General features: G+C 33.9%; 3 protein-coding genes across 3 annotated transcripts; all 3 read right to left on the bottom strand.

Moving 5' to 3' along the window:
* Positions 1-432: 432 nt before the first annotated feature.
* dck (deoxycytidine kinase) lies at positions 433-6,524 on the bottom strand. The gene is made up of 7 exons (XM_048166787.1): positions 6,304-6,524; positions 5,713-5,828; positions 3,362-3,555; positions 3,039-3,186; positions 2,830-2,945; positions 1,009-1,108; positions 433-535 (listed from the first exon to the last, which is right to left on the bottom strand). The coding sequence occupies exons 1-7, from the start codon at positions 6,392-6,394 to the stop codon at positions 509-511; spliced, it is 792 nt and encodes a 263-aa protein (XP_048022744.1). The 5' UTR covers positions 6,395-6,524; the 3' UTR covers positions 433-508.
* A 1,714-nt stretch (positions 6,525-8,238) lies between these two features.
* Positions 8,239-14,826, bottom strand: mob1bb (MOB kinase activator 1Bb). The gene is made up of 6 exons (XM_048166788.1): positions 14,672-14,826; positions 12,552-12,718; positions 10,620-10,713; positions 10,415-10,548; positions 10,137-10,300; positions 8,239-8,732 (listed from the first exon to the last, which is right to left on the bottom strand). Exons 1-6 carry the CDS (start codon positions 14,683-14,685, stop codon positions 8,655-8,657), a joined length of 651 nt encoding a protein of 216 aa, XP_048022745.1. The 5' UTR covers positions 14,686-14,826; the 3' UTR covers positions 8,239-8,654.
* Positions 14,827-17,605: 2,779 nt separating this feature from the next.
* LOC125253140 (arrestin domain-containing protein 3-like) lies at positions 17,606-24,052 on the bottom strand. Its single transcript, XM_048166939.1, has 7 exons — positions 23,694-24,052; positions 23,568-23,609; positions 23,415-23,475; positions 19,395-19,542; positions 19,201-19,297; positions 18,713-18,969; positions 17,606-18,569 (listed from the first exon to the last, which is right to left on the bottom strand). Exons 1-7 carry the CDS (start codon positions 24,016-24,018, stop codon positions 18,180-18,182), a joined length of 1,320 nt encoding a protein of 439 aa, XP_048022896.1. The 5' UTR covers positions 24,019-24,052; the 3' UTR covers positions 17,606-18,179.
* Positions 24,053-25,790: the final 1,738 nt, after the last annotated feature.

Below are 25,790 nucleotides of genomic sequence, written 5' to 3'. Positions count from 1 at the left end.
ATCAAAGGAGCATGAAAAAATGTATTATGGTTTCAAAAAAATATTGCGCAGCACAACTGTTTTCAATATCGATAATAATGAGAAATGTTTCTTGAGCAGCAAATCAGTATATTAGAGTGATTTCTGTAAGGATCATGTGACACTGAAGACTGGAGTAATGATGCTGAAAATTCAGCTTTGATCACAGGAATAAATTATATTTTAACATATATTCATATAGAAAACAGTTCTTTTAAATCTCAATATTATTTCACAATATTATTGTTCTTAATGTATTTATGATCAAAGAAATGGAGCCTTGACGATCATAAGAAAGCATTCTTTATATATATGTTCTTTAAAAACAATTATTTATTATTTAATTCATAAAGGCATAAAAGTAAAAACAAACTTAAATAACAAAAACATAAGTACTAAATGGACTACTTTTTCCACACATAAGTTTCAAAATGTAAAAAATAGACCATGTTAAATGATTCTGTCCATCAAGGACCATTTCTCATCATAATCACAGGCTGCTCAGAAATTCCTTTACCTGGGAAGACAAAAAATATGAATCAACTTTTAAACAGAAACTGTCCTCATATTTTTCGTTAATGCATTTTTATTACAGCACTGTCTGTGTGATGCATGCGCATGCAAAGAAAGTGTGTGTGGGGGGGTTAATGTGTATAAATGCAACAAAGTGCGTGTCTAGAAACATGTACAGCATGCATTTTCTACAGTATATAATGGTCCCTGTATTGCACTCCCATAACAAGATGCAACTTTAGCTCTGCCCCAGGTGAAAAACATCAAACAGACTTGCACTCTGGGTGATATGCCAGATTAAAATCATGAAAGAATGTCATGAGGGTGAGTAAATGATGACAGAACATTCACTTTTCAGTGAAATCCCATATGCATTTTTACAGGTTAAAATATATTCATAGTGACATAACTCAACACTTCTTCTATGATAACAGACTGCAGTGTGTGTGTGTGTGTGTGTGTGTGTGTGTGTCGTACCTTCTCGATCATATCAGCACACTTGACCTTGTTGTCTTTAAAATCGTCATCGACATCCAGGGTAAGAACCGGCACTTCATTCAGATACTCAAATTCCATACTGCACACATACACACAATGAGGGCACATGTATTTATAAATAAATAAACATACATACACATACACACACACACACACATATACATATATATATATATATATATATATATATATATATATATATATATATATATATATATATATACACACACACACACATACATACACACTATCAAAGTAGTGTATATTGTGACAAAAGATTTTTTATTTTAAATAAAATTCTAAATTTTAACTTTTTATTCATCAGAGAATCATGAATCATAGGTTATAAAAAATATATTAAGCAGCACAACTCTTTCCAACATTGATAATAAATCAGCATATCAGAATATTTTCTGAAGGATCATGTGACACTAAAGACTGGAAAATTCAGCTTTGATCACAGGAATAAATTACATTTTAAAATATATTCAAATAGAAAACAGTCATTTTAATTTCTAATAATATTTCACAAAATTATTGTATTTTTTAATCAAATAAATGCAGCATTGGTGAGCATGATTTAAAAATAAATAAATAAATACATAAATCAGTGAGTGTGTGCAGGGCTCCAGACTAACATTTGAAAGCAGAGGCGCTGGTGCCACTAAGATCTACAGAAGGTGGCGCTGGACGGGGGGTGGGGTTTAATCAGCAGTGTTTTGAAATCGTCCATCACTAGATATTGTTGGATAAAGTCGTTATTTTGGCAGACAAAAAGTATTCTTGTCGCTTCATGACATTAAGGTTGAACCACTGTAGTCACATGAAGTCTTAAATATGTCTTTAGTATCTTTCTGGGCGTTTGAAAGTGTTAATTATCTTGCTGTCAATGCAGGCCTCACTGAGTTCAGAAGATGAACGAAGGTCTTACGGGTGTGGAATGACATGAGGGTGAGTAATAAATGACATTATTTTCATTTTTGGGTGAACTAACCCCTTAATAAGTGCAGTTACTAATAATATTACACATTAATTTATCGGAAATGTGACTGTAAAGCACCGAGCTTGAATTGAGATGTAGATAAAATTAACTTTTATTGACAACAGTATCATGCAAAAACCAAATATTTGTAAATATGTAAATATTGCACTCTTATTAAATGTACCATACTGAACTGACTGACAGCTTCAGTGATTATAAAATGAGCACTCTTTACTTGCTTTGTGCAATTCAGTCACAATTTGAAGAAAAGGTTTTGTTTTTCATGAGACATTTTCCTATTTTTCCCCATAAATTAGGGAGTGGAAATGGCTTATAAGCCAAAAAGTGGTCCTCTGCCACCATCCACTGGTTATACTAGTAAATTCATGTCTTTTTAAATAAAAGTTTATAAAAGCTTCATCTTTAAACTTTTAGTTTTACAAATCATCACATTAAAAACAACAAAATTGGATCATATTTTGAGATTTAAAGTGCTGGAAAAAGTGAGAAGCACTTTAAAATGTGCTTAAATTTCACTCCCAATAGTTTGCATCAACCCTGAAACGAATAATGTAAAAACATTTGACTCAAACGAGTAGCGCGGTGTCATTCTGCTTTCCTTTTGTTTGCCGTTTCTCATATGCATTACGTAAAAGAGAAACTTCAGCTCTTGTCAGTTGGTGAAAGTGGTGGTTGCACCAATGCAAAAAATGTAGTCGTACCGGCAGGAAAAAAAATGTCACAAATTGGTGGCAGTCTGGAGCCCTGGTGTGTGAGACATTATAACAGCTCATGTTTGTAATGTCTGTGTTTGATACCTCATAGTCCTGTGCTGTAACCAGCACTCATGTTTATAGTGGAGTTTCTCCAGATATTCCAGTGGAATTCCCTGTTCCTCGTCTCTTCCTCTCAAATGCAATCGCTCCAAACACCTCTGAAACACAAAATGTCATTGTTATTTCTCTTTCACAGTAAAGCAGAATCACTTTACACACTTTCATCACCCCATCTGGGTGTCCATTCATACCTCCGGTTTTGCGCGTAGGTAGATAATGCCGTCCAGCTCAATGTGCTTCCCAAACTGCTTATGCAGCCAGCTGTGCCAGTCCTGATAAATCGCCCACTCGGTTTCATTCACACACTCACTCTCATAGAGGTTAGAGGCAAAGATGTACCTGCAACACATCAATCAAAGTGATTAAAATAAAAAGCCGATTAGTTGATACATGCATTTATTTGACTTTATGACGTAATAACGGTTGCATAACAATCACAGACCCTGCTTCCACGAAAGCAAGAGATGCATGTGTCTCGTTTGACCCACGGATGTTAATACCAGGTGTCACTTACCTGTCGCTGTACACCGATCGTTCGAAGAACTGCACGGGATTCTCCACCTCTCGGAGTTTGCCGTCGGTGGATTTGATCTGCGAGCGGATGCGGCTCATGCAGGCGTAGCTCTGGAAGGTGTACGCCCAGCGCTCGGGCTTCTCGTACATCATCCGCAGCACGTTTCCTCCACTCTTCTGAGAGGTGGTCAATTCCTGAAACAAACACATACATGTCGTATTAGTGCACGTTTGTTATGCATATTATATTTGTGCTTCAAATTCTGAACTGATTGATAAAATTACGTATAATGTCATTTATTCCTGTGATGCAAAGCTGCATTTTCAGCATCATTACTCCAGAAACATACTATTTTTTTCTTTTTAAACCTCAGTTAAAAAAGGACTCCCCTCCAATTCTCCTACAGAAGACATGAATTTCAAATAAGGTGTATTTGACTGAACACTATATTTATCAGCAGTGGTACAGTAAGTGTGTGAAGAAGGCAGCTCTGTTCTGGTTGAGTGCTCAGCTGTTGAGGACTAAACCATCTGCCAGTGTTTGACAGAGCCGTTTCCATCGCAGCGCTGGATTACAGGCTTATTTGTCATACTTAGACAATGTATTACACATGTAGCCACAAAAACATTTGGACACCTAAAGGCACATTTTATGTCTGAATGTCGTTGCATTCGATAACAAAACATCAAAACAAGTGCCATCTGCACTCAGAACGGACTTCACTTTTATTGGCCATTCTTGCAATTACTTTTAACAAACTTCTGCAAAATGTTTTGCTTGAAAAATGTGTTTGTGCTATATTATACCAATTGTTTTGACATTTTGTTCTCTAATGCCAAGACATTAATACATATTTTTCAGGGTAAATTAACTGTCTAAATGCCTTTTGGGCAGTTAATTCTAAATAGCAATTTAAAAAAAAAATACACACACCACCAGTCAAAAGTTTGGAAACATTACTATTTTTAATGTTTTTGAACAAAGTCTCTTATGCTCATTAAGGCTGCATTTATTTCATAATAAATACAGAAAAAATAATAAATATTGTGAAATATTATTACAATTTAAAATTATGGTTTTCTTTTTTAATATACTTTAAAATATAATTTATTTCTGTGATGCAAAGCTGAATTTTCAGCATCAGTGTCACATGAACCTTCAGAAATCATTGTAATATGCTGATTTGATAGTTATTATCAATGTTGAAAACAGTTGCTGAATATTTTTTTGGAATCTGTGATATTTTTTCAGGATTCACTGCTGAATAAAAGGTGAAAAAGAACAGCATTTATTCAAAATATAAATCTTTTCTAACACTATAAATCTTTACTATCACTTTTTATCAATTTAACACATCTGTGCTGAATAAAAGTATTAATTTCTTTCAAAAAAAAGAAAAAAAAAAAGAAAAAAAAAATTACTGACCCCAGACTTTTGAACGGTAGTGTATATTGTTACAAAAGATTTCTATTTTAAACAAAATGCTGATATTTTTTAACTTTTTATTCATCAACAGGGATGCAAACAGGTAACGGGGAAAAAAGGTGAGAACATTGCGTGGGGTGGGGACATGCTTCGCAAGATATGTGTTTTTGTTTGTTTGTTTTTTAATTGCTTTATATGCTCATTTGTAGTTACTTTAAGGGATTTTTTATTTATTTTTAATACCATATATATCCAAAACCATAATGCAGGATATTTAAGATAATATTGGCTGATTAGACGGCAATACTGAGCTAAACTGCAAACTGTTTGCCCTCTCTCTTCACCATTCCCCCATCTCAGACCTCAAATAGATAAAACATTCCCCTGTAAAGACATTAGTTTTTAAAGTAAGAGTAAAGAAAACAATGTACAGTACTTATTGAAACAACCAAGCACCCTAGTAAGACCCCCCACCCCCCATAAAAACACTTTCTCATTGGATCTATGCAAATCCCATAAGTGACCTATTGTGATCTCAAAAAGGTGAGTTGTCACTGAAAGGTGAGGAGTTTGCATCTATGCATCAAAGAATCCTGAAAAAGTATCACAGGTTATAAAATAATATTAAGCAGCACAACTGTTTCCAACATTGATAAATCAGCATATTACAATGATTTCTGAAGGATCATGTGACACTGAAGACTGGAATAATGATGCTGAAAATTCAGCTTTGCATCACAGAAATAAATTATATTAAAATAGAAAACCATAATTTTAAATTGTAATAATATTTCACAATATTATTGTTTTTCTGTATTTATTATGAAATAAATGTAGTATTATTGAGCATAAGAGACTTCGTTCAAAAACATTAAAAATAGTAATGTTTCTAAACTTTTATAAAATAATGTATATTTTGACTGTACCTCGTACTCGTTTTGATGAGTTTGTACATTGCACCATCTAGCGATGGGTTCCGGTACTACCTCCCATTCTCTATCATGTTCCTCCAGCAGACGAACAAAAGTGGATTTACCCGCCGCTAGAACAGGAAAAACAGATAAAAATTATTTTTAAAGAACACTACAGGAATAAACAACACAAACGCCTTATACAACAATCAAATAACCACTCAGAAACTGCAGGAAAAAGACTTTTAGGCGGATATGAGATGTTTTACGAATATTCACATCACAACTTCCGCTACACGATTTTTAGATTTTAAAAGCAAAAATACATTTTTTTTTTTTTTTTTTTTTTAAAGAGCCAAAGTCGAAATATACACACAAACAAAAATATTTAACGTTACTAAAAAATTCAGGCATTCGTATCAGGAAGTGTTCGCCAATGTCAAGGTCGCTTTGAAAGTATATAAATATATATTTCTTCACAAGTCAGAACACTAATCTCATAAGCCACAATCTATGAAAGCTCACCTCATAAAAACTGGATTTGTAGCGTTCAGTTCAGCAATGAAATATGCTTACAGTACTGTCAAATTTCAATGAATGACTTACCAATGTTGCCTTCAACTGAGATGCGTTTGAGTCTTTTCTCCAGACTGTCATTCAGAGGACTGGGACAGGCTCTTTTGGCTGTTGGAGACATTTTATCTTGATGCAGTAATGCAGAAATGTGCAATAACACTAACAGTTACAGTGGGTCACTCGATGAAAAACAGGCGGGACATCAAATTCTGGCGCTTAAACTGCAGGTGCCTCCCACCGGAAACAGCTGCTTTCAAATCCCGTGTGCTTTACAGACATAACAACACTTTATTATGATGATCTATCTTCACATTACTACTGGAACAACCTCCTGTACATATATGCATATGAAATAACAAAGTAAATAAATGCAGCATGTCAAGAGAAGGGTTTTATTTGCTCTATGTACAGCAAAAATAGCATAACATCAGTACTGTTTTATTAATGTAAAGTACAACAATATCAGGAAATCTACACATATTTACATATCTAATCTAGCCTAATTATTGTACAATTCAGGGAAAATATATTCTCATTTCAGTGACAAAAATCTCTCTATAAATACTTCAAATATGTCAGCGGTTGGCACTTTTACACTACAGCATAGTTCAAACCATCTATTACATTCGTAGCTCTTCAACTTCAAAATGTCAAAAGGAACAAACCTAAAAGGATTTTAAACAACTATAAAAGTGGTAGTAGCAGAACAGAGATGTAAAAAGGGATAAAATGGAGGTAGAGAAGAAAATTGCAGTCATTCACCTCGGAAGTGAATGCTGAACATTTCTCAATATCAAACCTTAACAACTCATACGACCGAACCATAAAGCTAAACACTCAACGCACTGAATATTTCAGAACTGTACGGACTCTATGTATATTTCAAATGAGTGTCATGCAACTGAAACGCACCAAAGTTTGGCAACCAAATTCAGAACTTAAAGGGATAGTTCATCCTAAAAATTAAAATTATCCCATGATTTACTCACCCTCAAGCCAGCCTAGATGTATATGACTATCGAAGTTATATTAAAAAATATCCTTGCTCTTCCAAGCTTTATAATGGGAGTGAATGGGGGGCGAGATTTTGAAGCCCAAAAAAGTGCATCCATCCATCATAAAAATAATCCATACAGCTCCAGAGGGTTAATAAAGGCCTTATGAAGCTAAACGATGCATTTTTGTACGAAAAATACCCATATTTAGCTTCCGGCAGATGGTCGTACACATCAATTTGAGGTGGAAGTGTGACCTCTGACCCGATGCATGACGCAAGGACGAATGGGGAAGCGCAGAGAAAAGAGCAAAGCAAAACAAAACTTACTCTTGTGCATCATGTAGCTCCGGTCATCTGCCCAAAAGCTAGTTATTTTAGTTTATTAAGTTTTAAATATGGACATTTTTCTTACAAAAATGCATCGCTTTGCTTCAAAAGGCCTTTATTAACCCTCTGGAGCTGTATGGATTACTTTTAATGATGGATGGATGCACTTTTTTGGGGCTTCAAAATCTCACCCCCCCCATTCACTGCCATTATAAAGCTTGGAAGAGCCTGGACATTATTTAATATAACTCCAATTGTGTTCATTTGAAAGAAGATAGTCATATACATCTTGAGGGTGAGTAAATCATGGGATAATTTTCATTTTTGGGTGAACTATCCCTTTAAACTGCAATAGTTGTGGCTTGTGCAAAACAAACGTCTTATCAGTCACTCCGAGCTGTTATCATACATTTCATGTTTCTCTGACGCACAGCATAAGATCAGGGCGAGCAATTTCCCATCAGTTATCTGGGTCCGACAAAGTAGCAATTCCAGCAGGCAAAATTCTTATTTCAGTATCCAATAACCTTCATAATGACCGATATTAAATCCACAGATGAACAAACAATCTCGATAAAACTCTGATATAAAGTTTAAACTACGATTTTGTCCAATAACATTAATAAAGACAAATAAGATCATTATTGCATAGGAAAATAGCCATTTAACTCCATCTTTTTGCTGTCAGCATTACAGCATTGAAGAATCAAACAACTTTTAAACATTCACACTAGCCAAAGAGAGCGAATCACTCATTCGCTGCTTTAACGCGGCACAGGCACCAAGCTAACACGCTGTTCAATTCTCATGGGTTAAAATCCCTCCCTTTCAGTGACCAAACTAAACAGTGTGAAGGACTTGAGAAACTAAAACTCATATGTAACCATTTTATCCAGGCATCATGTTGTCATCAAATCAGGTGAACGGGTAGGATTAGTGTTGTAATTTCACTACGCTTGGCCTAGCAGTGCTGTGGGGTTAAAATCATCTGTACAAAGCAAAAGATAGAAGGGAGAGTCAGAAGAGAGAGCAGGATCATTTAACTTCTTTTCTCAGTTTATCTGTCTTTTGTTGTGAGTTTCTCGATGAGCTCTTGAAGAGGCGCCAGCTCCTTACGGTCGATCAGGTTAAACTCCTGAAAACAGACAAAATAAGCACCATTTATTTTAAATTCAAGAACATCAAAACTACACTAAAGTTCAGAAGTTTGAAGTAGGGATGCACCGATATGAAGATTTTGGCCGATGCGATAACCGATAATTCTTTATATTTGAAAGCCGATAACTGATATATCGGCTGATAAATCTTTTTTTTTTTTTTTTTTTTTTTTTTTTTTTTTTGAGAGCCTGATTACAAAAACAAAAGTTTCACCATTAAAAGTCATGTCCCAAGCACACAATTATAGTGTTCTCATTATAATTTTATGTAGCTTATATGACAGACTTAACTGTATTTTCCTTTTTGAATTGATTTTAATCATATTTCAAGAAATTCAAAACCATCATGGTGGACAGTGCGCATCTAAAATGTGGAAATAATTCATAACATATCGGCCAAATTTTCTTATCAGGTCGATAAAATTAAAAATGAACATATTGGCCAATACCGATATGGAGGCCGATATATCGTGCATCCCTAGTTTGAAGTGTGTAAGATATTTTAATGTTTTTGAAAGAAGTCTCTTCTGCTCACCAAGGCTGCATTTATTTGATCAAAAATACAGGAAAAATAATAATATTGTGAAATTTTATTTCAATTTAAATGAACTATTTTCTATGTGAATATATTTTAAAATGTAATTTATTCCTGTGATCAAAGCTGAATTTTCAGTAGCATCATTACTCCAGTCTTCAGTGTCACATGATCCTTCAGAAATCGTTCTAATATGATGATTTGGTGCTCAAGAAACATTTCTTATAGTTCAAAAAAGCAGCATTTCTTTGAAATGGCAATCTTTTGTAACATTTTAAATGTCTTTACTGTCACTTTTGATCAATTATAATGCATCCTTGCTGAATAAAAGCATTAATTTCTTTCAAAACGTAAGTAGATACAAACCCAAAAACTAAGCAACTCTCTTCCATTAATCGCTTGAGTAAACTACAATTTTACTAGCAAATGCAACATGTCATATAAATTTAGAAAAGACCAAATCTGAGCTGCTCTCACTATAGTTAGATGAGCAATGCAACAGCTAAAACATACACATTTCTGACCATCATTAGATTTTTAATTCCAAAAAATAGACGAGTTGTAATTAGAGGTGTTCGTGTTCAAAACTGTTGTTAAACACACAGAGGTGACTCGATATAATTTGAAAAACTATATTAGCAAGTTGCTTATAATGTACAAAGCCTATAATCAGACTATGATTGGCAGTGAAATAGTTTACTTTGATTTTAAACTGGTATCTTTTGTCTTACTGCAGTTGCTGCCATATAATAAAAGCTGTAAGTCACTTTAGGTTGTGGTTTTGACTCAGAACAGCCTCTTTCATAATTTTAGGATGTTCATAATAAGTGTAAAGTGGTGACAGCACCTGTACAAAGAAGATGAAGTGTTTGAAAGACGTGTTGAGGTGAGCTTCCTCCTGAAGCTGCATGACTGCGTCAAAGTGCTGATGATATATATGAGCATAAACTCTGAACAAACGCTTCAGAATAGTCTTGGCCACCGACATGAAGTTCTTGGGGAAGGGAACACCTGGATATGGATATAGTTCACTTATAACTTTGTGCAAAACAATTTGTTAAAGTACATAAATAAATACTGATAAATAAGATTAATAATGAGTGCAGTCTGAATGTCTACAGGTACCTATTTTAGAAGGAAACAGGGTCTCGTCATCCAGCTGGTCTTGAACCCACGTCATCAGATAGTCAATGTACTTGGGAGCAGAGCACTTGATAGGCTTCTTAATGTTGGTTCCATCTGCCCAATGATACTCGTATCTGAAGGAAAAGAGATAAGTGAAGCAGAGACGGACGGACACAGTCATTCCTCACTGTCCAAACACACTCACTTTGGTCCTGCAGACATGACCGGGCAGCTGTCCTCTGAGCAGAAGTCTGTGATGGTGCCGTACAGCATGTTAATCTGGTTAAAGAAATCCACCGCTGCAGGAACAAACAAACAAAAACACTGAATATTTCATTGACGTGTCCCATTCATTGACAACCATAAACATTCACCGTGCCATCTGGATTGTCATTTTGCTGACAATCCAGGAGTTTTGCTCAAAAACAGGCTATTTTCAGTGTATAAAACATATAATACGCTTCAAATAATTATTCATTTATGTAAATATGCACTACTTTAATGACAAGACAATCGTTCTCTCCTCCACCATGTTTAAAGTTTGTGGCCCACCCATCTCAGGAACTTTGTTATCAAGATGATCCTCAATCTGTCCAGAGGTAAATATGACTTGGGAGGCTGTTTATGTTCAATTTTTAACTAGGAAACTTGTATTTATGATAATTCTGATAGCAAATGAAGGCAGCATAAATCACATTGATCATGTGACTCTGTGTTCAGACAGTCAGATGCTCTTTGGATCACATTAAATCATGCATACAAAAAAACATAAAATAGCATAATACATTAAATTATTATAATAAAATAATTATTATGTAATAATATAATATTATATATTATTAATATGATTATTTCAAAATACAATGTTCTTTATATATATATATATATATATATATATATATATATATATATATATATATATATATATATATATATATCAAATTTTTAAATAAATATTATATAATATTACTTATATCATTTATTTAATTATATTAAATATAAAATAAATGCTAAATTATATATATATATATATATATATATATATATATATATATATATATATATATATATATATATATATAAATTATAAATTTTATTTTTTAAACATTAATAATTATAAAAATAACAAAGTTTTATTATATATATATATATATATATATATATATATATAAATGTATAATATATTAATTAAAAAAATATTTAGTTTATATATATATATATATATATATATATATATATATATATATATATATATAAATTATACATTTTATTTTTTAAACATTATTATAAAAATGATATATATACAGTATAACAAATTATGATATATATATATATATATATATATAAAAAAGATATTAAATATTAATTTAAAAAAATAATATTTAGTTGTCACATTATGAATGTTGTATTAATTTTGAAACTCAACTTTTCACTGAAATTGTTACACTGATCATACTAATTTTCTATACCAATTTCTATACAAAACACCAGCATTTCCAGTAGTAGTCTGAGGCCTAGTCCACACGGGTATTTTTATAAACAGAGTTGAACATAAAAACGCAAAAACACACTATGTAGCGCTGTCAAGAGCATGCCAAACCAACAGGTGGCGATATAACCCTAACCGTAAAGCCATGTTGGCCAATCAGAAGCCTGAAAAAAAGGTTACAAGTCACAAGCCAACAACACTGCAACCAGTGTTTCTAAAAATCCTCACCCTGGCAGGAGTTTTCAAAAAAAGTTTAGTTTCAGTGACCAGATACTGTGTTTGCATGTGGACGAACGGTCAAACTGCACAGAAAAAAAAACAGCGGTTTTGTAAAAAACCCGTGTTCGTGTGGACAGGGCCTGAGACTGTTGGCTCGTACTGTATGTGTGTGTGCGCATGATGGGGGAGGTGTGTTGGTCATTCTGCAATGAACACAATGTCTCTCGGGACTGACTGGGTGATCAGTAAAGACAGGATGTCTCAGGCTTGGTGTCATCAATAGGTCAAAGGTCAAAGTTTTTAAGAAGGAAATGAGAAAAACACACAAACACAGAGAGAGAAACATCTGCAGTAACAAAACCTGAAAATAAAGACACAATGATTCAATTTGTGGTGTATGAGGGCATAATTCATAAATATGGTTCTTACTGTTGACAGCCACCCATTCATTCAGATCTTCTCCATCAGGAAGCATGACGGCCATACGCAGGTTCCCACTGCCCAGCGTGGCTTCAGCGTGTTTGAGCAGCTCATACTGATGAGAGCCTTCCGGAATATTCTTCTTCGGCTTAAACGTCTTAGACGAACGATTCCCGCTTGAGGAGATGGAACAAAAAAGGCAATTAATGAAAAAGGCTATACGAAATAAGAGATTATAGAAGCATGTATGAGTATTTTTACATATTTCTCATCTTAAAGGATTAGTTCACTTTCAAATTAAAATTTCCTGATAATTTACTCACCCCCGTGTCATCCAAGATGTTTATGTCTTTCTTTCTTCAGTCGAAAAGAAATTAAGGTTTTTGATGAAAACATTCCAGGATTTTTCTCCTTATAGTGGACTTCAATGGCCTTAAAACAGTTGAAGGTCCAAATTAGTTTCATTGCAGCTTCAAAGGGCTTTAAACGATACCAGACGAGGAATAAGGGTCTTATCTAGAGAAACCATCGCTCATTTTCTTAAAAAATTAAATTATAAGTTTTAACAATAACTGTTCATCTTGAACTAGCTCTCTTCTTCTTCTCTATTAGAATTCCGGCATTGTAGACACTAATAAGTGTATTACTGCCCTCCACAGGTCAAAGTCTGAACTAAATTGTCATATACAATATGCTAGTGCAAGTATATAACAATTAGTTCAAACTTTGACCTGTGGAGGGCAGTATTACACTTAGCAGTGTCTACAATGCCGGAATTCTAATAGAGAAGAAGAAGAGAGCTAGTTCAAGATGAGCAGTTATTGTTAAAACTTTTTTTAAGAAAATGAGCAATGGTTTCTCTAGATAAGATCCTTATTCCTCGTCTGGTATCGTTTAAAGCCCTTTGAAGTGGCAATGAAACTGTCATTTTGACCTTCAACCTTTTGGAGTCCACTGAAGTCCACTATAAGGAGAATAATCCTGGAATGTTTTCATCAAAAACCTTAATTTTTTTTCAACTGAAGAAAGAAAGACATGAACATCTTGGATGACATGGGGGTGAGTAAATTATCAGGAAATTTTAATTTGGAAGTGAACTAATCCTTTAAGATATGCAGTTTATCCGGTTCCAATCAAAGGAATACACACGCCAATCAACATTTATTATCATTCAAATCTAAAAACAACACAAAGGCAATGACATCACATGTCTGTGTTTGTTCTTAACTTCTCCTAAATCACATGAACCATCACAAGAGCTTCAGAAGATTTTCCAAATGAAATCATTCTCAGCTGTTTTTGAGGAAGCTGTTTTTCTTATGATGAACTTCTCTAATGTATCCTCCAGACAACCTTATCAGTAAACTCAATTTCAGATGCATCATAACAAACAAGATTCTGCCATGACTTCTGATTACACAATCAGATTGAGACTGAGATATTCTGCATTTGAGATCTCCTCACTCTCTTACTAAAGATGTAAACAAAAAGTAATTACAGAGAAAGCAAATACAACCTCTTCCCTCGCAAAATGATATGATTAGAATGATGCGAGTTTGTCGAATTGAATTAAACAGCATTTTTGGTGGATAAAAACACATTCACTTCTTGTTTACACTCTTAAAGAGACTCGTGCATCATCATGCACTGCCTGGAAACAATTAAAACTGCATTGCATTTCAAGCAATTTCATCAAAAGAGATCTCAGCATCTTTTCAAAGAATGTTTTCCAACTTTGAATGCATCACAGGCTCTGGACACAATGCAACTCTCTGACCTCTGAAACAAAGTGACAAGACAAACAACGTGCTTTTTGTTTGAACAGCACAGTGTGAAGCAAACATGCATTACATAAGATCTGCCCCCCTTCCAGTTCAGCACATTAGAGGCAAAAAAAACGGTGCAAAATGTGCCAGAATTGGGTTAATCTCGATGCTGAGGGATTCGCGTGAGAAAATAACACATTTTAGCACAACTGTCAGGATGAAATACTGACACATTAACGATCTGCACGCGCAGAACTGAAGTCAGTTCGGTCCAAAAACTCAAACAGCTCTTTAGCAAGACGAGCTAAAGGAGTAAATCTGTATCAATTAATCTATAAACAATCATCTCAATCATAAACTCACAATAAGAAGCTCATCTTCTGCTGTCTGCCCGGTTCAGAGCTCTGCTGCTGGTCCCGGTTCGAGGTTCTGGTTCGTGTAGTGCAGAGACACCTGGCAACAAACTTACCACAGCCGCTGTGGATTCTCTAGTCTGATTGGTCGATCTGTAAATCACGTCACATTGGAGTATAAACAGGGTGAATGCCGACATATGTTTTGGAGATCTGTGTTAACGCCAAACACAACATATCGCGATGTTTCGTATCGCTGACGTCAGCCTTTTTCAGATTGTGACTTTATTTTGTATTTTAATATATATATTTTTTTATTTATGCTCTTGTTTAATAGTTTATATTATTGTTTCATAGATAGATAGATAGATATATGCTTGTGCTTGTATAGGCTAATTCATATCTTACTTAAATTAAATTTTTCAATAAATAAATAAAAGAACACTATACTCTAAGATACATTATATATATTAGAGATATATTCTGGTTATATCTATATACAGTATATCTCTATGTATACAGTGTTGGGTGTAATACATTACCAAGTAATTAATTGTTGTAATTTAATTACTTTTCCCTTGAAAAAGTAAAGAAAGGGATTATAATTTAATTACAGTTACTTCTGATGTAATTTAATTAAATACTGTATAGACTATATAACAATTCTATATAAAACAAGTTGATTTAACCTCAAAATTTAACATCTAAATGTGTTTTTAATGTAACTTTCTCCCTACTTAGGTCAGTTCAAGAATAATTTATGAAATTTTATAGGCCTATTATTTATTTGAAAGAATTGAAAGAGCAGTTTCATATCTATCTTGTATTGTTCAACTGGTCAAGGTTGATATTGGATTTAGAAAGTAATAAGTAATGCATTACTTTTTAGAGAGTAATTAGTAAGGTAATCTAATTACACTGTTGAAGATGTGTTTAGCTAGTAATTAATTACTTTTTTAGAGTAACTTACCCAACACTGTCTGTATAGTGTTTTAAAATATAATAGTGTTTCAAAAATATAATTAAATGCACAATATGTAAGATTTTTGCAGTAAAATGTCCAAAAACCACTAGGCCAGTGTTATATATTTTGTTCACTTGAGTACTTACAATATCCCAAATGTTTCCAATTATTTGTAAATCATGAGAAAATTGCAATTTTAACCAAGGCTCCGGGACGTGTGAGGAGTCGCCTGTCAATGGCGTCATACCCACGTTACCCTCAGTTTCCGGTTTTATTTTGTAGAAACCATAGAAACATCAAAGACACTTTAATATTTACATGTTTTAATAGACAAGGGAACAACTATTCTGATATATTTATAGACAGAAACTAATTATTATTATATAGCTCAACACGTTTAGTCTTAATGTTTAAATCTAATTTTCTTGATTTTTTGAGAGTACCATGCTTTACCATGCCTCAGAGAAAAACACTATTTTGTGAAGTAGCTAACATATCAATCAGATGCAGCTTTATTTTTAGTAACAGTAATACAGCATTTTCTCCATCATACAATACGTTTTAAAATGAATTGCATGCCATTTATCAACACAAGCCATCCAGCATTTAATATGATATTCTAAAATCGATCTATCTTACTGTAGTGTGTATCAGTGTCTCACAGCAGCCGCTGAGCGAACGCACAGAGTAACGTTATAACATCATTTTCAACACACTCAAATGTATCTAATATGATAAACAGAGCTGCGTTACCTCATACTCATGACCGGAAAAGTGGAAGCGGTAACTGCGGCATAATAAATATTCTGTGCCATGTGACGCGTTTGTCTTTCATTAGCAATCGCTCCAGCTCCTCGTTCAGCTCCCACAAAACTCGGCCCTGCTCTGCTTCGTACTACAGTAATGTTAATAATCTCTTTCTGCCCGAGTCCTGTCCCAATTCTTTTCCACTGGATGTTATGAAGACTACATTTCCCAAGATTCCGCGCTCAAACTCGCGTCATCAATCTACACCTTTGTTTTGAATAGGCGAACTCTACACTGTAAAAAATGACCGTGATTTTAACAGTAAAAGACTGTAAAAATGCTGCGGTGAAAAAATGTCAGTTGGTTTACAGAAAGTTTCCGTACTATATACGGTGAATAACTGTAATAGATCTAACGGTACATTTAATGTAATTTTACGGTAAAATACTGTTACATTCACAGATTTTGGAAGTGAAAAATAACAATTCATTGTACAATTTACAGTGAAAAAACGTAAATTGACATTCCCACAATTCCCTGCGTGACACTTCACATTTGATATATTTTTGTTGAAATAACTGTTTCTTCTTAGTTTTTCTCATTTTTTTCGAATCAGTTATGTACATTAGGGTTTTATGTTACATCTAATGTTGTTAAATTAATGTTTATTGCATTTTTAAAATTTCATGCATGTTACCATGATGGTGTTTAGTGTGTGTGTGAATGACACTGTGTGCGCCTTCTATACGTTAGTGTTGTCCTTCTCAGCTTGTGGAAAATCTGCTTGTGATGAACTTTGATTCATCATGTGACTTTCATCACCACTGTGTTTGGTGACTGTCAGTGTATTATAAAGGTAAAAAAGATATTAGTACTTTATTAGGTTGGTAAATTAACATTATATCAGTTAATGAAATACGTTATTTTACCGTAAATTTAGCAGATTTTTTTTTTACGTTGCTACTGTATTTTTTACGGTAAAGTTCTGGCAACCACAGCTGCCGTTTTTTTACCGTATATTTTACTGGGATTTTTTTTACAGTGTAGCGGCGAAAAATCTGCATATTGTAGCTTTAATCAAATATTTATATTTTTAATTATTGATATTCAGACTCCAGAGAGTCTTTCTGCACTGGTTTGGTTCTGAAAAACCTAGGACTGGTTTTTCAATAAAAATAAAAAATAAAATGTATTATGATAAATTGTCAAAACATTTCATTGCAAAACTTTTTGTCAAACTCAACACGTCATTTATTTAAAAATATCAATGTTTCCAGTGAAGTCAAAACAACAACATAAAATATGACTCCGGCTCAGATTATCTTTTTCAGATTTCAGATGCTGTGAACCACATTTCATCCTCGCAGAGCTGAAGCACAACCAAAACACAGTTTTTCCGCAAAACGCTTACAGATTATTTAGACGGGCTAATGTTACAGTGTAGCTTTAAAGAGCAGCATTAAAGACTACTCTTTTACTGCAAACTAACATCAATATATAATTTTTAACTAATAATGCACTGCTTAAACTACTGTTTTTTCATTTATTTAGAAGATTGTTCCCATAAAATGTGAGTAAAATCAGTTTTATATTTCATTCATATATAAAAACAGAATCATAATCACAGTACAGAGTCACAGTGTGTTCAAAACAAAACCAAAAAAACATGAAAACATATGATTGTGTGTAAAAGATCACACACTAAAATTACAGTATAAAAGGCTACATATTAATATGAATCATTCTAGCAATCTAGGTAAAGCAATAACTATAAAATAAACTAGAAGGTGATTTTAAAATCATTTTGTCAAGATTTTTTAGAGTGGTCTGGCAACTGAGGATATAATTGATATTCCTGATATGAAGGTGGAGCTGATGAGTCAGACTGATGAGAAACTGAAGGACCAAACTGACCAGGAGGTCCAACGTAACTAGGGGGAGCAAACTGAGCCAGCGGTCCAGGGAAACCAGGAGCAGGAAAGGGGTTCAGAGGAGGTTCGTAGTAGCTAGAGGCACCAAACTGACAAGGTGGCGGCATAGAAGGTAGGCTGGGGTTCACATTGCCTCCTGGTGGGTGATTCCAGATTCCAAAATCACTTTTTGTATCACTTTTTGCACCCGATACAGACTGAAGAGGAAGAATCACTACAGGGAGTTTGATCTCCGGGTCTGAGGCATATGGCACATCCAGGTAGACCTAAACACAAAGTATACATATTAAAAACAAAACAATTATTCATATCTGTGTAGAACACACAAAGATGCCAATCTAATGTATTTGTTGTTCACTTCACTGTAGACGAGTGACTGTGTGTCTTTGCTTTAGATGCTGACACTCACCCTGAGTCTGTACTCAACCTTGATAACCTTAGAGTTTAGGATAGAGATGGTCAGGTCGGGAGGGATGGACAGCACTTTGGTGACAGTGTTCTTTGATTTCGGCTCAATGGAATCACCTTCCTCTTTAAAAAGTTCATGTTTGTGAAGTTTTCTCTTTCCTTTTGCCATAAAACTGTGCTTTTCATACAGGCAGTATTTTGGCTTGATTGCACGGGATGAATTGTTCTGAACTTCAGCCAAAACTTTCAAGCCCTCTCCTGTAGTGAGACACAACTTCTTAAATTATTACAATAGCTGAATCACATGATCTTAATCTACTCGCTTACACAAAAGTGCGCACAGAGAGTAAACAAGAAACTCATGGAAAATGTCCAATTTTATATACATTTCATCTCCTTACAGACACTCCTCTAATCAAACTTTAAGTTCATTGACAAATAGAAAACATGAACACTGCTGAGGTGTTATAATAAGAACTATAATTTTACCTAGGCAGTATCCCATTTTCTCAGTGCTTATGTCCATGGAGACATTCCCAGAGGTGAGGAGTTTCATTTTTTTCTCTATGCTTCCATACTGAGGCGCCTAAACAAGACAAAATATTTAAAATGGAGATGACATAGTAGAGGAATGTATGGTATAGATTAGAATGACAGTACCTGGGATTTTATCATAATCTCACCATTAGTTCAGGATTGGACTCAACATGACTGGGGGCATAGTGAAACTCTGCTTTGGCTTTGCTAGAAACACGCATTGATCGGGATAATTTTGTCTCCAAAGTGTAGGCAATTTTTCCAATTGCACTTTTGAAGGATGGTGGGAAGTGACTATAAGAAAACAATGCCATGTGTAAACACAGAGTAAAGTTTCATTAAAAGGTTGAAATTCTTGAAAAAAAGAAATACTGGCAAAAGTAAAATGTTCTATTTTATTTAAGGTACACTACGTAACTTTTGGCCTTGTAGTGGTTAAAAACAAAACATTTTGCATTTTGCGGAAGAACATTGTTTTGGTTGTGCTTCGGCTCAATATGGATATGGTTATCCTACTGTTTATACAACATTCACTATTAGGCTTAAGAGATATAACCAGTTTAGATGTAAATGATCACAAGCTGACTAGCTGAAGACGTTACTGTGGCTATTAATAGACACGGTACTTCCTTGAAGTTAAATTCCAGCACAGCACTACAACAACCCATAATGAAATGACCCTTCACAATAGATAATGCTTTACAATGTTCAACATAATACATTACTGAGTTGAGTTATAAAAGTGCCGTCTCCTTTTACAACATTTCATATCCCTCTGTTCTGGCCATCCCCGAAAAGCCAAGCCAATGTTGGTTCTTGTTTTATTACGAGCTCTGTCGCATTCTCTTTTTTTGCAAGCAGACTATCCTCTGTTTTGTGATTTTTTTTTAAAAAGGTGATTCCCTGGAGGTTTGAGATTTAGCTGCTCCATGTCAACCTTTCTCGCAAATTAAGTATGTTTACATGGACAACAATATTCTGATATTAACCCGATTAAGACAATACTCTGATTAAACAGTAAACAGCGATTTCTGATTACCTTAATCTGGCTAAAGTCATACTTGAAGTGAACACAAATCAAATTTAATATTTACACGTTTTAATAGACAAGGGAACAACTGTTTGGTTACATTTATAGACAGAAACTAATTATTGTTATATAGCTCAACACGTTTAGTCTTATTGTTTAAATCTAATTTTAAAACAGCAATTCTGTCCCGATTCTTTTCCACTGGATGTTAGATGAAGGCTAAATTTTCAAGATTCCGCGCTCAAACTCGGCGTCATCAAGCAAAAAATCTACATATTGTAGCTTTAATCAAATATTTATATTTTTAATTATTGATATTCAGACTCCAGAGAGTCTTTCTGCACTGGTTTGGTTCTGAAAAACCTAGGACTAGTTTGCAAAAGTAGGTTTTTCATAAATAAAATGTATTATGATAAATCGTCAAAACATTTAGTTGCAAAACTTTGTGTCAAACTCAACACGTGACAACACAACAACAACATAAAATATGACTCCGGCTCAGATTATCGTTTTCAGATTTCAGATGCTGTGAACCACATTTCATCCTCGCAGAGCAGAAGCACAACCAAAACACTGTTTTTACTCTGATTAAACAGTAAACAGCGATTTCTGATTACCTTAATCCGGCTAAAGTCATACTTTAAGTGAACACAAATCGAATTTATGACATGTGGAGTCTTCCTATTTTAGTTGCATTATTGAAGTGCATTATCGTCATGTAACACCTTAATCACACTAATATCGTCATGTGGGAGTTTTTGCCGCATTTTGTGACAGGACACATAAACACACGGCAGTGGCCAACCGTTTGACGGTGTTACGGATCAAATGGGGATCATGTGAACTGGGGACATGCGCGTGCACGCAGATAGTTTTACCTGACTTTCCAGCAGATGTTGCTCAGCACTAGATTCGTCACAGTGATTTTTCTACGGAGGAATTTAAACGCTTACCACATTATTTGTGAATGTTTGTATTATTATTGGACTTTGTTGTTCCCCCTGTCGCTCTTCGAATGTATCAGACGCCGTTTAATGGAAGTTTTAATGCGTTTTCATGTCGCGTCTCACAGACCACGCCCAGATTATTTTGTTTACATTCGTTTCAATGGAGTTCGTTTCTGACAACAATTTTGTAGGTGCATTAAATAAAAAAGCTATTTACGTTTTTTAAAGCACTTGTTTATATGTTTTTATAATTGTTATTATTATTATAAAAATTTCAGCAGCAATATTTCCATGGTTTAAAAAGGATGTCAAGCATTTTTTTAAATATTTTAAATATGTTATTTATTTAAGGGAATATTTATTTAAGGGAATGATTAACAAATATATGCATAGTTAACAGGTGCAAAACCACAAAAAGCCCTTTTAACAATACATAAAGGCCTATAGCTTCAAAGCAGCATTAGGCTATATCAAATATATGTGTACATTATGAAGAGAAATCTGTTATGTCAGAAATTACTTTCAATGTAATGTTCATATGGCAAAAAAATGTATCTTTCTTTGATAATAGAAGTATGGTTAACATCATTCAGTTAAGCAGAAACATATTAAGGCAATAATGATTATAAGGATAATTTTGCATGTTGATTCAGAGTTGGTGTCATCTGAAGTAGGTGATGTCCTTGCAGGTGTCCTCATCTCTTCACAGGTGTTGGGTTCACTTAAAATCTTCACAAAGGCTGAATCCAAATGTTAGTGAGGTCGGTACCAAATAAAGATAACTGGCATGATTCAAATTTATATTACATATAAAGAGGCCTACGCTCATTTAATTGTATTTATAAAACTGACAGTCTATTGTGTCATATATTCAGTTTCCTATTCTAATTGTTTGGGAGAGCATTGTATTTGTGTGAGGTGCCAAATGATTATGAGTTTAGTGATGTATACTGTCTTTTGGAATGAGCAAAATGTGTAATATTTTGTAATACAGTATAATATGTCCTGCTTATGTAAGTCATGTGAAACTTGTTGTTGCCACTGATTGGTTGTCACAGGACGTTCATACAAAAGACAGTATGGAAACTGGAAAAAGAACCTATGACAGTAAGAAAGATATTACAGCATAGTTCATTTTTCATAGTTCAAATCACCTAGAACAAACACAAGTCAAAGTGTCTGTTTTTTCCCCCCTTAATATATGTAATCGATCATAAAAAATATAATTTGATTATGAACAATAGTAAGCAACATATCAATTAACAAGACTTGTTAATAAAAACATTAAGGACTTTGCAATTCATGTTTGCTTTAGTTAGCTTACTCCTAACTTAAACTTAATCTGTCTGTTTTAATTTGTGATTAGAAAACATGACAGCACACTACAGACACTAATGTTGAAAATAAATACTTACACTTCACTTAATTTCGTTGACAAGTTTGACATTTATCAAAACTAGTGTCCCATGTTAACGTGGGCGTGGTTTGTGAGCGTGACGTAAGAGCATGATAAACTTTCTTAAAACTGCTCCAAAAACGCAGGAACGAACACCGCGAAATCGAGGCGCTTTATTACGCATCGCAATGGATACAACCGGTGAAACATGCATTTTTAAATCTATAATCCGTGGAATATCGCATGTGACGAATCTGGAAATCCAGGTAAAACTATCTGCGTGCTCGCGCGTGTCCCCAGTTAACATGATCCCCAGTTGATCCGTAACACCGGCACACAAGAGAGCATAGCTTCAAGCAAGAAGGCACAAATCAAATTCCTTTCATCTCATCTCTCATCCAGTACCTTTTTACCGAGTTTGTAAACACCTTAATCAGAATATTGTCTTATTCAGAATAAGGTCAATAATTAGATTACTGCTGTCCATGTAAACATAGTTAGTGTGACAACTAACTTATGCCACTTCCACATGCGTCAAAGTAGCCGGAGCAATTTTTTGTCCATTGACGGATATAACATCACATTTTTGAGTCATTTTGTTTGTTTGTTTAAATGGTATAAACGTTTAAAAAATGTGAACATGAACACAAATTACATTACTGAAAACAATATGAATACAAAGATTACATTACCAAAATAATTCAATTAAAAACAGGGTAAATGTTTTGTAACTTTGTTCTTTACATTCTTTTTTTTTTATATTATCTCTATGAGATGGAACAAACAAACTTACTCTTTTGGCAACTGAAAGGTGAATGGGTAAACATGATGTCCCGGTGCCACAACTGAAGAATCTATCAAATCAAAAATCAAATTTAAGTTCAGCATGTTTTTCAGTACTCAAAGCTCAATTTGCAATATTCTTCTAAATGGCAAACAGACTTACATGGCTGTCCTGATGGATCTTTCAGCATATCAAGGTCATTACCTACAAGATTAAGTAACACCAGCATGTTTAAATCCACCTGAGTTCTATAAACTCTAACACAAAAACTACAGCTGTTCCTCCTACCGTGTGTTTTGTCTTCCCGAACGAAAAACATCTCCATGGAATAATACTTCTCTTTATCCGAGTAAACAACAGTGGTTTTCCCGTAATGCTCGCTCCAGCACACCTGTGCTTTACCTTTAATTTTCACACTCAGCGACTGCATTTGCGTGTCCTTTACTACATCCAGAAGCACTTGTCCCGATATAAAGTCCCCGCTGGTGAAAGTATTGTTCGGATTGATGGGATTATAAATAACAGAAATGTTTTTCACTGTGAGGGACATCTTGTCTTTTTGTGTCAATGTCAATATCTGATCTATGATCTCTGTGAGAAACCATTTCCTCATGTTGTGGGCGTGTCGTTGAGAAAACGCCCAAACGGATGAAAATGAAAATATTACACTCCTCAAATTGCAATTTATTTAACCTTTAATCGTCCCTTAATTGGACTAACGTTTTAGTCCTTTGGGAACAGATTAAACATTTTTTTTATTTACTTCTCAAATATGCATTTATGCTGTGTTTATTGGATATTTTGTAGTTTTTTACCTATTTACTGCACAATTACTTAACCACGCTATAAACTGGCTTATGAAAAATAGATTTTTTAATGAAAACATCACTTTAATTATAAACTTAATTAAATCTAAATTGAATTTGGACATTGATATGTGTTAGGGATAGAATACTACCATCTACAGGTTTAATTAGTTATAGTTAAAGAAAGTGCATATATATATATATATATATATATATATATATATATATATATATATATTATCATTTCATTTTTCTTGATGCTTCAGCTTCTCACAACTTTATGATATATTTTGTGAACATGCTTGTTACATGTTGCCTTTGTGCTCTAGTATTAGTCCTTCATTTATGTATGGAAATTTTTCAGATTTATGCCAGTTTTGATGATTTTATTTGATTTTAATTTCTATAAAAATGTTCTCTGTTGCAGTCACACACGTGTGTATTTATGTGTGTGTGTATGAGATACAAAGTTCGTTTCATTTTGTGTTTATGGTCAAAGACCAGACCTTTATTTAAATGTATAAATATTCAGATTTACGCCAGTTTTGTTGATTTTATTTGCCAATTTCTACAAACATGCCCTCTGTTGCAGGCGCATGTGTGTGTGTGTGTGTGTGTGTGTGTGTGTGTGTGTGTTTAGGTTATTGGGGGCCGTAAGCAAATCTCCAGGAGGGGGCCCATTCCCAGGGGTTTATCAGCTAGCAATTTTCAATGCACATTTAAAGGGTTAGTTCACCCAAAAATGAAAATTCTGTCATTTATTACTTACCCTCATGCCGTTCCACACCCGTAAGACATTCGTTCATCTTCGGAACACAAATTAAGATATTTTTGTTGAAATCCGATAGCTCCGTGAGGCCTCCATAGGGAGCAATGACATTTCCTCTCTCAAGATCCATAAAGGTACTAAAAACACATCTAAATCAGTTCATGTGATTACAGTGGTTCAATATTAATATTATAAAGCGACGAGAATATTTTTGGAGCGCCAAAAAAACAAAATAACGACTTATTTAGTGATGGCAGATTTCAAAACACTGCTTCATGAAGCTTCGGAGCACAAATGAATCAGTATGATTCAAGAAAAAAATCTCTCAAATAATGCTGTAAAATATACATGGATCAGTTGGTACTACATTAATATTGTAGGTTAAAATTAACTTATTTGTATACAAACTTAAATTACACTTAAGGAAAATTTTACAATAATAAAGTTATAATAGGCCTACTAACTTTAAAATTATTTCTACTCCAATTCTTTTGAAATATAAACATTTAAATGGTGTCTTGATAGATTTATTATATATTAAAGAACATTAAAAAAATATAATATGTAATGGCAATGTGCCTTCTTTTCATTTACTAGACAAAAATGCAGCAAGAGTTTTGAAATCTACTTCTAGAAAATAAAGAACAAAGAATGTGCATCAGGTGTGTTTTGCTTTTTGTGGTTTTTTATTAATTTATGAAGCCACTGTAAACTTTATCGTTACATATTATATTGTTATATTACAATGCTATTATATTTTGTGCAGGGAATGGGCTTATTTTGTTGTAAATAAAAAAAGTCGCGGCTAAA

This window comes from Megalobrama amblycephala, linkage group LG18 (assembly GCF_018812025.1).
Source record: "Megalobrama amblycephala isolate DHTTF-2021 linkage group LG18, ASM1881202v1, whole genome shotgun sequence".
Taxonomy (NCBI): Eukaryota; Metazoa; Chordata; class Actinopteri; order Cypriniformes; family Xenocyprididae; genus Megalobrama; species Megalobrama amblycephala.
Note: the sequence above shows the minus strand (reverse complement) of the source record. Positions and strands in the feature narration are given on the sequence as shown.